This window comes from Rhamphochromis sp. 'chilingali', assembly GCF_963969265.1.
Source record: "Rhamphochromis sp. 'chilingali' genome assembly, chromosome: 6".
In the NCBI taxonomy this organism is placed as follows: Eukaryota; Metazoa; Chordata; class Actinopteri; order Cichliformes; family Cichlidae; genus Rhamphochromis; species Rhamphochromis sp. 'chilingali'.
Genome location: NC_137933.1, coordinates 40201702 through 40214936, shown reverse-complemented (window position 1 = coordinate 40214936; position 13235 = coordinate 40201702). Strand labels below are relative to the sequence as shown.

At 44.2% G+C, this 13235-nt stretch overlaps 1 protein-coding gene across 1 annotated transcript; it reads left to right on the top strand.

The window, feature by feature from the left end:
- Positions 1–1422: 1422 nt before the first annotated feature.
- On the top strand, positions 1423–6166 carry cebpg (CCAAT enhancer binding protein gamma). Its single transcript, XM_080884417.1, has 2 exons — positions 1423–1580; positions 3130–6166. Exon 2 carries the CDS (start codon positions 3236–3238, stop codon positions 3725–3727), a length of 492 nt encoding a protein of 163 aa, XP_080740543.1. The 5' UTR covers positions 1423–1580; positions 3130–3235; the 3' UTR covers positions 3728–6166.
- Positions 6167–13235: the final 7069 nt, after the last annotated feature.

The window sequence follows — 13235 nt, the reverse complement described above, 5'->3', positions numbered from 1 at the left end:
ACCTACAGCGCATGATGGCAGAATTATTTCCATTATTAAGAAAATACCTTCTTAATTGCCCCTTGGGGATGAATATAGTTTTTCTGAACATAATGAAATGATGCATTTGTGAATGGAAATATAGAGAGTTTACAACAGGTCAGACTGTCAGTAAACATCTAAAAGAGCCTGAAAAAGATCTTGGGACAGATGATGGTTGTTTAAGAATGATGGCCTGGGTGTTTATTCATGACGTTGCTGCCAGTACAAGCAGCCGGATGAACTGTGGCGTTGTTTCTAGACTTTAGGTAGCCACTGGGTGCAAAGGATTTATGTCCAGTTATTAAAATCAATCCTTATATTTACACTTAGGAGCCTCTGAAAATGGGAGGTTATGTATTAAAATGGCTGTAATGTCTAGACAGTCGATGCAAAAGTTTTGTTAAACCCTTTGAATGAAAGCTGAAAGTTGCACTGCAGTCTCATCTTGATTGATTTAAACTCCATCATAGTGGAGCAGAAAGGTAAAATAATAGGGGGGGAAATCTGTGCACAAACCTATAACTACACAGTCATGTTATCATGTGAAATCCCTGGGCAGCCTGAGCCTATAGCAGGATAAGGGATGGTCAGGGTCAGCTGATCTGACTATAAACTTTAAAAAAGGAAAGTGTGAAGTCTCATCTTAAAAGTCTGTCTCCTGAATCCAAACTTGAGCACATGTTCCACAGAAGAGGCCTGAAGCTGTAGGCTCTGCCTCCCATTCCACTTTTGGAAACTCTAGAAACCACATGTAAGCTCGCAGCCTGAGATTAAAGTGCTGTCAGGATACATTTTTGTCTGTTTGTAACTTCTTTTCATCACTTTTATCACCCACATTTTAAATATTTTGTTTCTTTTGTGTCTTTTTTTTACCTTTTGAAGTTGATCTTTCGTTTTTGTTTGTTTGGATCCAGGTCAGATCCAGGTGACCTCTGACAGCTCAGGGTCTTTGTCTATACATCCCTTCATTTATATTCTCTGGTCATGATTATTATTAATAAAACAGTAATTACATTGTTTTTTGTGTGTTCCTGGTAGGACCGCGGTTTCATTAAGTGCTTGTCTCACCTGTGAATGTTCACCAGGTGTTTGAAGTGGTTTCTTCGTACACGCGGATGTCAGTAGTTATTATAGTGACTGAAGGAAGCGGGAGCGTCGATACTGAAGGTACTGCCGTTTTGAGAGAGAGTCTCATCATTCAGAGATGAAGTCATACGTGTTTCAACTCATCTGACCAGCCTCGGTTACATAAACAACGCTGAGAGAAGATAGCAGCGTCTCATTGGTCCAAACACGAATCAATCACAAAGAGCATTGCATCACTCCGCCGCACACTCATCGGTGATTGGCCAAGCACCCCAACTCGCTGCCACCTACTCGCCTGTGATTAGTTGATCCTGGACATTGCCGTACATGGTAAAAGAGATTTCGCAATCGGTCGCTCTCCATGTTACAAACAAAAACAGTCCGAGCTCATACGGACGGGATTAAACTTCGGTTTTCTAGGGGAACTTTTTCATCTTTTGACGGACGGTTGAGCCCGCCGCCTCCCAGTGAAGGTAAAATCGTAGTTTTATTTCTCTGTAGGTCCGAAACAGCGAAGCTGGCAGTGAGCTGATGGCTGTTAGCGACAGGAGCTAACTCGCTAGCTGGCTATGCGCCCGGCTAAACAGGCAGTGTTCGCGTACGTTAAAAGAAAGCTGTTGTGTTTCGGGCCAAATCGGCTTAAATCGACGCCTGTCTCAGAGCGGGAAAGCTCGACAGTCAGTAGCGAGGCGGCTAGTCGCCTGTTGGTCGCTTCGAGTGAACAGAAAGTTGTCAAAGTGTTCGAAAATTAAAGTTTAGGTACTTTAAAGCGACGTGTTTCGGATAAGTCCGCCTGTTTCGGTCTGTTTCGTGTGATTTCATATTTGTCACACGTCGGTAAAGTCACCAGAAAGCGGTGGTTTTGTGTATAGCCCCGCATGACTCTGGAGTTCCCCTGTCTTCACACAAAGAGAGCCGCTCGTGATGATGCAACAACAGGCAACCTCTCCGCTGTTTCACCCGGAGCGCTTTCCGCTGCGCACAGCTGACTGGCTGCATAGCAACGCACCAGCCAATCAGAGCGGCGCTATTAATTGGCCGTGCGGAATAACAATCCGAACAATTATCGTATCGCAGTGATGGAGGAGGAGGATGGTGATGATGAAGCCTCCTAACTGGACCAAACTCTGCATAATCCGAGTATAACGTTTCAGCGAAAGGGAAAGTGAGGAAATGATGTTCAGAGCTGGAACTTTGGCTGATTGACCTCCACCTTCCAGAAATGATAGAAACACATTAAAATGGCTTGTCAGTCCTTTTGTTGCAAAAATTAAAAAAAATTCCTGAACATTTCTGGCGCAGAGATGCAGAGTGAAATCAAAAAGCTGTCAAGTCTGACAAATGTTCAGTGTTTGCGCTGTGCAGCTCATATTTAGCAGGACCAGAGCCTGCATCCACCCAAAGCCAAAGCGGAATCCATAGTACCGCCTTTGTGTCATTTGCATAGGCGTCTGGATAGTGAATTGATATGGGATATTCAACCAGCACAGACATGCTTGCAGGTGGGTGATGTGTTAGGCTCAGGTAGAAGGTTGATTTGGTTAAAAAGTGGGCTTGAACAGTGAGAGATCGACAGGGAGGTTCACTGCATAGAGGAAGAAGAGTGGAGAAATAAATAACAGATCAAAATGATGCGCACAAGTCTCGAGATGCAGCTGTATGATATCAAAGACCACCAGGACGCTTTTCACTTCCTGTCAACGCGCAGGAAGCCAGCAAAGACCGGAACCTCTGAGATTAGGTACCCTAACCCTAACGAATCAGATGGTGTTGTTCTTTCATGTAGTTGATAAAAATTGACCTGTACTTATTAAAATACCAAATAAAGTCAGTGAAAGGGACGTACTGTGGTTCAGGTGAGGCCTCCACTCCAAACGCGTGGACAGAAACATCTGCACACAGCTGTCTCTGATTTCTTTGTCTTCTTACATGTGTGGTGTTGTCCGTGGCTAGTCTACAGCTTAGTGTTTGCTTTGATTCTGTGTGATCTGCTCAATTAATCTGGTCTGTCTTGCCCTCCAGGCTCTGTCCATCTGCAGGACCTTCTTCTTTCCTTCCAGTCTTCTATTCAGCTCTACACCTGAGGAGACTCTGGTCAAAGATCAGCACCCGTTGGCAGCACATCCAAATGAGCCGGCCGTCGCAGCCGAAACTAACTGCAACTGACCACAACGGCGTGAGCGTCATCCAGAGCCAGGCCCACGCCGCTTCTTCGTCCCTGCCGGCAGCCGTAGCCGGACTGCAGCAGGTCCCGCAACTCGTCCCAGCAAACCCTTCAACCGGAGGTGGCAAAGTCCTCGCACCCAGCAAGATGAAGAAACCCCCTGCAGACAAGGAGAGCGAGGAGTACCGCCAGCGGCGCGAACGCAACAACCTGGCAGTGAAGAAGAGCCGCATGCGCAGCAAGCAGAAGGCGATGGACACGCAGCAGCGTGTCAACGAGCTGAAGGAGGAGAACGAGCGGCTCGAGGCAAAGATCAAACTGCTGAGCAAAGAGCTGAGCGTGCTCAAAGACCTCTTCCTGGAGCACGCTCACAACCTGGCCGACAACGTCCAGCCGCCCGCAGGCGCAGAGGGTTCCAGTCCCGCCCCCAACAGTACCTCCACCAACGGGCAGTGAGGAGGGTAACCACCAGGATGTTGAATATCTGCAGCTTTTATGGAAGCTTCTCCCTTTGGGAATGAGGCCCCACTTCTTCTTCATGGCTTTTTATTTTTTTTTTTGTGATTATCAGTTATTATTTAACCTTTTAATAATTCACCACCATCATCATCCAGTTCGCCAAAATAACCGCCAGTGTTCCCACTGTCTACCCAGAACAGCTCAGAGTTTTAACACATCTGGAATCGTTTTAGAAGAAAAAGCTTAAACATGTTTTCTGGAAATATCTTTTAAAATTTTTAAAAAATCCACTGAAGTGTGACTTTTAAAATTGAAAGCTGTGATGTTTGGCTGAAAGCCTCCAGCTGTGTCATCGCTCCTCTGATTGACTCATTGATTTGGGGGAACATGATGCGATTTGAACTCGTATAAACTGAGTCGTCGTCTGTTAGGATTCTCTGGAACAACAACAAAAAAAATCACCACACATTTCCTGCATTTCCTCTTCCTGGTGGCGGAAAACCCCCGGTTCAGTCTGATGAAGACGTCCGTGGCCATCGCTGAGCGCTCCGCAGCCGCAGGATGGACTTGTAAATGCTAAAATTCCCTTTTTCAGGATGTGTATTTTCTTCTGTTCTTCTACAAAGAGTTTGTAAAACAAAAAAAGTGTTTTTATTGTTAAGTACATTCACTACATGTTGATGTTTTAAGCACAGTTCTGTTTGTATGTGTGTGGGGTTTTTTGTTTTTTCATGACTCGTGTTGTTTAAGATCAGAAATAGAAAAAAGTTTATATCTGACTCTACTGAGTGAAAACAGAGGGAGGGTTAGGGTTACACACACACACACACACACACATTTATCCTTTACTGGGTGGTTTTATTAACATGTTTGTGTTGCACACTTTTAATTTTGAGGTCTGAGTCTTTCCTGCGGAGGCGGTGCATGTTAAACGTTGGTCTCCTGCCTTATTAGTGGCTGCCCAAGCCTTAAACGGCTGAAGCCTGCAGCGCTCGGCCCCGACAAAACAGAACAAAGTGCTAATTTCACTGGAAATGCAATCATTGGCTTTGTGCACATTTTTAATACACGTCACAGCTGATTGGTGTTAAATGAGAAAATAAACCTCTAAACTCATTTCACGCCACTTCAGAAAATCACAAGTTTGGACTGTGAACAGATGGACTTAAACCTGTTAATAGGACATGTTTAGGTAAAAATAAAACCACTTGTTTATTTGGCAGTATTGACAATCACGGGGCCTCCAGCAGTGTCAGAGTGTAAAAATCGTATGTGTTTATTTTTGGAAATTATCAGCGTGTTTTCTTTTAGTTTCACGCTGAAGATTTGAGGCTTCAATCGGGGCGTTGACAGGAAGGCGGGGCATCGATCCTGCTGCTGATATGACAGCAAGACCATGTTGTTGTGTTGAAACTATGTAAAGGTGGAGGTGTGCGCAAGACGAACCCCCTCCCGCCACCTGTCGGAGTGGCCTGTCCAGACAGGTGTGTTTGTGTGTTTGCCGCTGGGCGGACCCAGACACCTCAGACTCTTCAGGCGAGCCGCAGATTTAATTAAACCCACTTTTAACCCGGACCAGCTGATTAGCCGCCAGCTAATGAGGTGTGAGCAGATCGGGACAGGCCCGTGCCCCGCAGGCACGCCGCAGAGAGGGGCGGGGCCACCGCGCACTGCTGTCAGACTTTATAATTATATGAGCTTTGTGTGGGCGTGGAGTGTTTTTCCACAGGGTTTGTCTGTCAGGAGCTTCGCCTCTGCAGGAATGTTGTTGCTTCTGAGCTGCTCAAGCCAACATTCCCACAAGGTTCTCCTAATGTGTCCTGTAGACTTTGATTTTTAAATTTTTCTGCACAGATTCGTCCAGAAAGTTCAGCGAGTTTTAAACAAAAACCTTCAGAATGTGTTTTTTATCCAGGTGGTGTGAAGTTTAGTTTCTGCAAATTGTCGATATTTTGCAGTTTTTCCATCATGCACGTGTATTTTCCCACGTTTTATCAGACTTGAGCAGTGGAAATGAAATCAAATCATGTTTGAAATGAATCACTTCAGCTAGTTGCGGTTGGAGCTGAAAGTTCCAGTTCTCTTTATTGGTGTAACATATTTTGATTGGCGCTGTGGGGACGGGAGTCTCGTTGAGCACAGCCTTTACCTTTGTCTCTTTTTTTTGTTTGTATTTTCCATCTTTCTACACTTTTATTCCAACAGAAGCATGTTTGTTAGGGAAGTGTTTGCATGAATGGTGGGGGTGAAAGTTTAGTGCACTCATAAAATCAGATCTTCTGGTCTTAACTGAGCAGATCAGGAAGCAGACGTGATGGTTGTGCTGTTTTGCTTTGCTCTGAATGTTGCTGGGCAGCATTTCTCTGTCACTCAGCTTTTTTATATCAGAACCGGCTCACCTGCATTATAAATTAAAATTGAGTATAAAAGATGAAACTGTGTCCTAATTTTTTGTTTGTTTGTTTTGGTCCAGAGCTGTTGTCTCTGGTTTCATTCATTCATGTCCTTCTACATCAGTCTCAGTAAACCTTAGTTTTTTATTCTAATGGAACCTGTAATTCAGGCAGTGGGAACGTACCATTACAGAAGCTGCAGCTCAGTCACGAAGCCACTGACTCTGTTCCATTAATGCTGTAAATAAAACACTCATTAGGAAGTCATGAAGAAGAATTAATGATTATTGTTGACGTTAGAATCTCTCACTCTGTGTCTCCAGCTGAGGACTGATGGCGACGTTTGACATGAAAATAAGTCCAGTTATCGCTCACGTAGACTTTAGGGATGTCCTGCCTCCCTAAACGACCACTGATTCATAAATAGAGACACTGCGTGAGCGCATGAGTGTGCTTTAACCTCCTAAGACCCGAACTGTTTCATGGAATGCATTTTTAATTTTTCTTTGCTATTTGTGTTGATTGGGACCTAAAGAATGTAAAAACAAAGAATTACCAGATTTTTTTTTCACCTCATTTTTGGTTTTTGAGAAAAACGAGATCCACATATGAGGACATTTGTTTCAAATTTTGACAGAACAGTGGCAGCATAACGTCCTCGTAAGTGGATGTCAGGGCCTTGTAGAGAAAAATTAAGTATTTTGGTCTAGACGTCCCAAAACTTGATGTCCACATATGTGGACGCCAGGTCCTAGGAGGTTAAAGGTGTCACTCCAAATGTTCCAGTGTGAAGATTTTACTGCTTATCCAGCCTGGAGCCAAAGAGAGCAGCTGTTATCAGGTGAGACGTCAATGCAGCCTGGATGCACGTGCAGTCCATCACAGGGATAACATCTGGCTGCATCTGCAGCAGCCAATTCACCCATTAACCTAACGACCATGTCTTTGGTGACCAGTAACAGATCAGTATGAGTGAAAATAGCCAGACTGCAGTTAAACTACCTGAATTCTTCTCAGTGAGAGATTTCACTGAGTGGCAGGTTAATACGTTTATGATGTTTCTTTGATTCTTTTGAGATTTTGCTCCCAAATCCTTCCACAAAGCCACTAACCACTGCAGAGACGACATGATGGGATGTCATCAGTACAGAGCCAAAGGTCAAACTGTGAAAAGGCCTGCGAGAAAAATTCCTGCTTCCTCATTGGCTGCTGAAGTCACCTGTTTTATCACGCCTGATCACTGGTTACTCGTGGTTACCGCTCTCTGCAGCCTCACTGCAGACTGAGCGGAGCTGAAACTCTGAGCAAACAGAGGGCAGCCTGGTGGTGGAAGCCAAGTCAAACTGCAGCAGGAGCTCCACAGCTCAGCAGCTTTAGTTACTTCTAAAAGTTCAATCTGACATAAAAAAAATGCAGCATGCTGTTAAAGGTCACAACAGCAGCTACTGCATTAATAATGAGCGAACGACATACAGTTATCCCTGTTAAAGCTTCTCTAACACCAATGCTTTTATTGTGCTAAACATATCATATGTTTACTCCTCGTAGATCGGCCACAGTTGCTGAGATCAGGGCGTGCATTTACAGAAAAGTGCACGTCAAGTTACAGCGCAGATTTAATGTTTTGCTCATCAGTTTTTGGACAGTGACACTATTTCTGAGGTAACTTTGTCTTTCTTTACCACCACAGTGGGTTCCATCTGCACCGCCAAGCTCCGTCTGAGCAGCTTTGCTGCATTAGTCTGAATGTGAGCCGAGAGTGCAGCTCTGTACACTTCACACTTCATCCTGTCACCTCTGACGGCAGTCACATGATCAGTAAACATCAGTTCCCCTGGCAGCCACACACACCCATGCCATAACACTCCCTCCACCATGTACAGATGAAGCAGTATGAGCACAGAGACGCCGTGAACAACAAACAGAGCAAACCACAAACTGTTGGAAACAGTAAGCGACAGTTAGTGACCTGAAGTGAAGGCATATGAGATAGCATATAAGGCCCCACAGAAGCCCAGTCGTACTAATTAAGTGGGTGTCTGCCTCCCAAACTGTTTGAACTATTTGAAACGATCAGATTTTAAAACTGAAAAACAAAATCACGGCAGTTTTATTTACCCGTGCTCGACCTTTACTTATCTCCATTCGTCCTGCCTTGACTTCTTGTTGCCCTTTTTCTTTACATTGGTATGTTTTCATGTAAAATAGTCTCTCTTATCTCCTTCTTTTCCCTAACACATTATCCATCTTCACCTCCTCCTGTCTTTGTTGTTTTCTTTCAGCTTAGTCATTTTATTTCAAATTAAAGATCAAAATGAAAACAGAACATTTGTCATCGTGCAGAAAATGATGAAATATTTTCTTGGTTTTAAATGCTGGGAGCATTTTTTCCCCCCAACTCTTAAATATGAGCTCACCTTCAGTCATGCAGGGTGTTAAATCAGTGTGTGTGGACAGATAAGAGCTGTGGATTGATAAAAGGTTATCAGAGTGCGAAGAGAAGAGAGCTGAATGTGCAGCTCGAGCCGCCGGCCTTGAAACTCAAACGGGGTGAATGATTGACACGATGACATCATAATCGCCTGAGCTCAATAAACTAACGAGGACGGGGTTTTCTTTTTTTTCTGTCTCTCTCTGCTATTCAAAGTTCAGAGCTGGCATGTCCGCGGGTTATAAAGGTTTACTGGCGAAAAGTCAAACGTCTCCGCCTGACACAGAAAGCACACAGAGTGAGTCCTCCCACCTCCTCCTCCTCATGTTCCCATAATTATCACCGCTGTCAGAGCAGTCATGTCACTATCTAAAAATAAACCTTCTCAGTGTGTGTGTGTGTGTGTGTGTGAGTGTGGGCGGTGAATCCTCATCAGTCTGCTGAAAACTGGAACATCAGCTTCGCTCGGTCATTAGGCCTAATCCGAAAACCAGCAGCAGCACAAAAAGCTTCGTGCGCTGCCTGACGATGATGCTTGAATCACATGCGTGTCCTTTATCCCGCAAAGCACTGAACGACACGATGTCAGACCGCAGACTCACCGCAGGGCTGACGCACTGCAACACACTGCCAAACCCAAACCTGTGGGTGCTTTATCCCACTTACACAAAGTGTCACTCTGTGAATCGCTGTGGTCTTTTGCATCCAGTTGCAGGTTTGTGTTTCTTTGTTGTCTATTTTCTGTTGTTAAATGAGATCCTGTGTCCACACTGTAAAAGGCATACATGCGTACATTTAGTTAACAGAACTGAGCGATGTTTCCAATCATAGAAGTTCTAATTTTATACAAGAAACAGGCGTTAAAGGAGGCTAACAAACCGAACATCCCCACCCCAGTCCTGTGGGAGAAAAGGTCAGACTGACTAAGGGCTGTTTCTCCCAGGTACCGAGGATTTATCAGGCACATCATTCAGACGGAGCAGATATTTGTGGGTTTCATTTTTCCACATAAATGTAAGCAAACCTGAGTGAGAGAAGAACAAGTCTGGATCACTTTCTGCAGAATGCAAACATCAAAGAGATTTTCTTCTTCTCTGTTTCACGGTTAACCTGATCGTGCAGTCCTTCATTGTTATTTGCTGCTGAGCTCAGGCTGAGATGGATAAGTGTTCACTCGTCTGCTTCCTCCCACTGATTGTGATTTGGTACTCACTTGTCTTATTTTTAGATTGACTCTCTCAATTAAATTCAGTTTCGTGTATATAGCACCTAATCACAACAACAGTCACCTCGAGGTGCTTTATATTGTAATGTGAAGACCCTACAATAATACAAAGAAAACAGAGAAAACCCCAATAATTATATGAAACCATATTAGCGAGCATTTTGGTGACAGTGGGAAGGAAGAACTCCCTTTTAATAGAAAGAAACCTCCAGCAGAATCAGGCTCAGGGAGGCGCTGTCATGTTCTGAGACCAGTTGGGGGGTGAGGGGAGGAAGACAGGACAAGAGATATTGTTGAAGAGAGACAGATATTAATAATAACTAATAAATAAATGCATAGAAGTGTATAAACAGGGGGGCGCTAGCGAGCCAGCAATGGAGTAGGACGTGTTTCTGAAGGCTCCCGCTAACAGAGTTTCAGAAATAGTTTTTTTTCAACCTACAAAGTCTCATTTTATGTCACAGGGGAAGCTAACAGTTTTATATACTATATTAAAGCTTCACTCGAGACAAAATGGCATCGAACCTAAGGAAATACAAGTACACCGGAGGAACTGCGGCTAGGCCCGGCGCATCCTCGGGCGAGAATACCAATGGTGGCCCAAGGGCGGCGCCCGGCTCAGCGACCACTGAGGAACGGGCTCAGCAGAGCGATGGGCGCTTTGTGGACACTGATGCCCTGAAATTAGAGCTTCTTCAATCCATTAAAGATGATATCAGCGTGGTGTTAAAAGAAGAACTCAGGAATGCACTGAAAGAAGATTTTGATAACATTAGGGCTGACGTGCAAGAAGTGAGAAATGAGATTGCTAACAATACGGCGGCAGCGCGCGCTGAAATGGATGGAGTTAAGGCCACGGTGAAAGAAGTAGAGGACGGGCTGTCAATGTGGAGCGATGAGGTGGTCACCTTGCAATCTACGGTGAAGACTTTGAGGAAGGAGCTATCTGACCTGAAAGATAAATGTGATGACATGGAAGGCAGGATGCGGAGATCCAATATCCGTATCATGGGGGTCCCGGAGGGCCCGGATTCGAGCTCCACCACGGCCGTATCCGCGCTACTACGTGAAGCGCTGGGTATGGATAAAGATGTTATTGTCGACCGCTCACACAGGAGTCTGGCCCCGAGAAGGCCGGGTGGTAACCCGCGGGCCATCATAGCCAAGCTTCATTACTACCAGGACTGTGTGGAAATTCTACGCCGTGCCAGGACCCAAGCTCCGCTGAGGTTCAATGGACAACCGATTGCAATATTCCCGGATTTTACGACCTCGGTGGCCCGAGCTCGGGCTGCTTTTACAGAAGTCCGGAAACTTCTCCGTGAGCAGGAAGGTATCCGTTTTGGGATCAGGTTCCCAGCGCGACTTTGTATCACGCACAACGGGGAGGAGAAAGAATTTCTGGATGCGGCGAAGGCAATGGAATATGTTAAAGAACATATTATCAACGTTTGAGGAGGCTGCGGCTGTCGCTCTATGTGGGAGCGCCAGTGCTACGGTTGGTTGTCTCAGTTACGGCTGAGTGTACATGACTGTTTGTTGTAGCGTTCGCACGGTGATGAAAAGCTTGAAGAGACACTTCTTGTTCAGACATTTAAACTTATTTCATAAACACATTTTGGTTCATTTTATTTCATGGCAATACCATTGGGTTTAGAAAAGTTCTATACTTTGTTTGGATGTCGATATATGTATGTGTATATATATATATATTTTCTTTTTCTATTTTATTGACTATTTTTCTTTGTAGGATATGTTATGTCAAGCGGCCAGCGGGAGCCTAAGAGTCTGGCTTATAGTAACCCAAACAAGCACTAGGCTATATGTGTGGATCTGTTTGCAGGGGGTTTGGCAGTCACCATGTTCGATCTGGTGTAATTGCTCATTGTGTTCTTGGTTTGGGCTTCAGCCAGATATGTTTATTTTACTTATCAATGTGTTTTTTGTTTTTCCCTTTTTTTTTTTCTTTTTTTTTTCCTTCTTCTTCCTCCCCTCTCTTTCCTCTTCTCCTATGCCTGTTGTGCATCTGGAGCTTTCATATTTTACTATTTGAGCAGGGATGAGCACAGCGCGATCATTTAGTGATCGGGTGGTAAATTTTGTAAGCTGGAATGTAAAATCACTCAACCATCCAGTCAAGCGGAAAAAGGTTATTACTCATTTACAACGACTTAGAACGGATATAGCATTTCTCCAGGAAACGCATCTGCGTACCTCTGATCATCTTCGAATCAAGTCTGGATGGGTAGGCCAGATATATCACTCTAAATTTAATTCTAAAGCTCGGGGGACAGCAATATTGATAAGCAAAACTTTACCATTTATAGCCACAACTGTAGATGAAGACCCTGCAGGCCGTTTTGTTGTAGTTGTAGGACATTTATATGGTTTCCCCTTGATTTTAGCGAATGTCTATGCCCCTAACTGGGACGATCATAGTTTTTTCACTAATGTCTTTGCACGGCTTCCCAACATGGCAACGCATAATATTATTCTTGGTGGGGACCTAAATTGCTCATTATCTGCTATGGACCGCAGCTCGCACAAATGCACGCCTATTTCAAAATCAGCACGTGTTATACAGCGTTTTCTTCATAACTACGGGTTAGCTGATGTATGGAGATTTCGTAACCCAACTTCAAGTCAATATTCTTTTTTTTCTAATGTCCATAAAACATATACTCGTATAGATTATTTCTTTCTGGACAAAAAACTCCTCCCTTTGGTGACAGACTGTGATTACAAGGCCATGGTGATTTCAGATCATTCACCTGTTGTTCTTTCACTGCGTATTCCCAATGCCTACTCCAATTATCGGCCATGGAGGTTCAACCCAGTATTGTTAGCAGACGAAGAGTTTGTTAATTATATTAGGTCTCAAATAGATTTCTTTCTTGCCATCAATCAAACTCCAGAGATGTCACCATCAACTGTTTGGGAATCTCTAAAAGCATATCTGAGAGGCCAGATAATCTCATTCTGTGCGAACAAAAGGAAGAGGGATACTGAGCAACTCTCTCTATTGGCTGACGAAATTACTAAACTAGACGCTGTATATAGCCATTCCCCTGACCCGGTATTATATAAACGTAGGCTGAAATTACAAACTGAATATAATCTTCTATCTACAAAACAGGCTGAGTATCTAATTTCGAAGTTGCGTAGCTACTCGTATGAGCATGGAGAAAAAACAGGCAAGCTGCTAGCTCATCAGCTACGACAAAGAACAGCTAATCAAGCTATCCCTGAGATCCGGAATGACCAGGGAATAAGATGCACGGATAACCAAGGTATAAATAATAGTTTTTTTAGATACTATCAGACTTTATACAGCTCCCCCCCCCGGCTAAGGATGACCTGGCTCTAGAAAATTTCTTTGAGAAATTTGATATCCCTTCCTTAGGAGAAGATGCGGCCACCAGTTTGGAGGAGCCCATTTCTGATGCTGAAATTGAA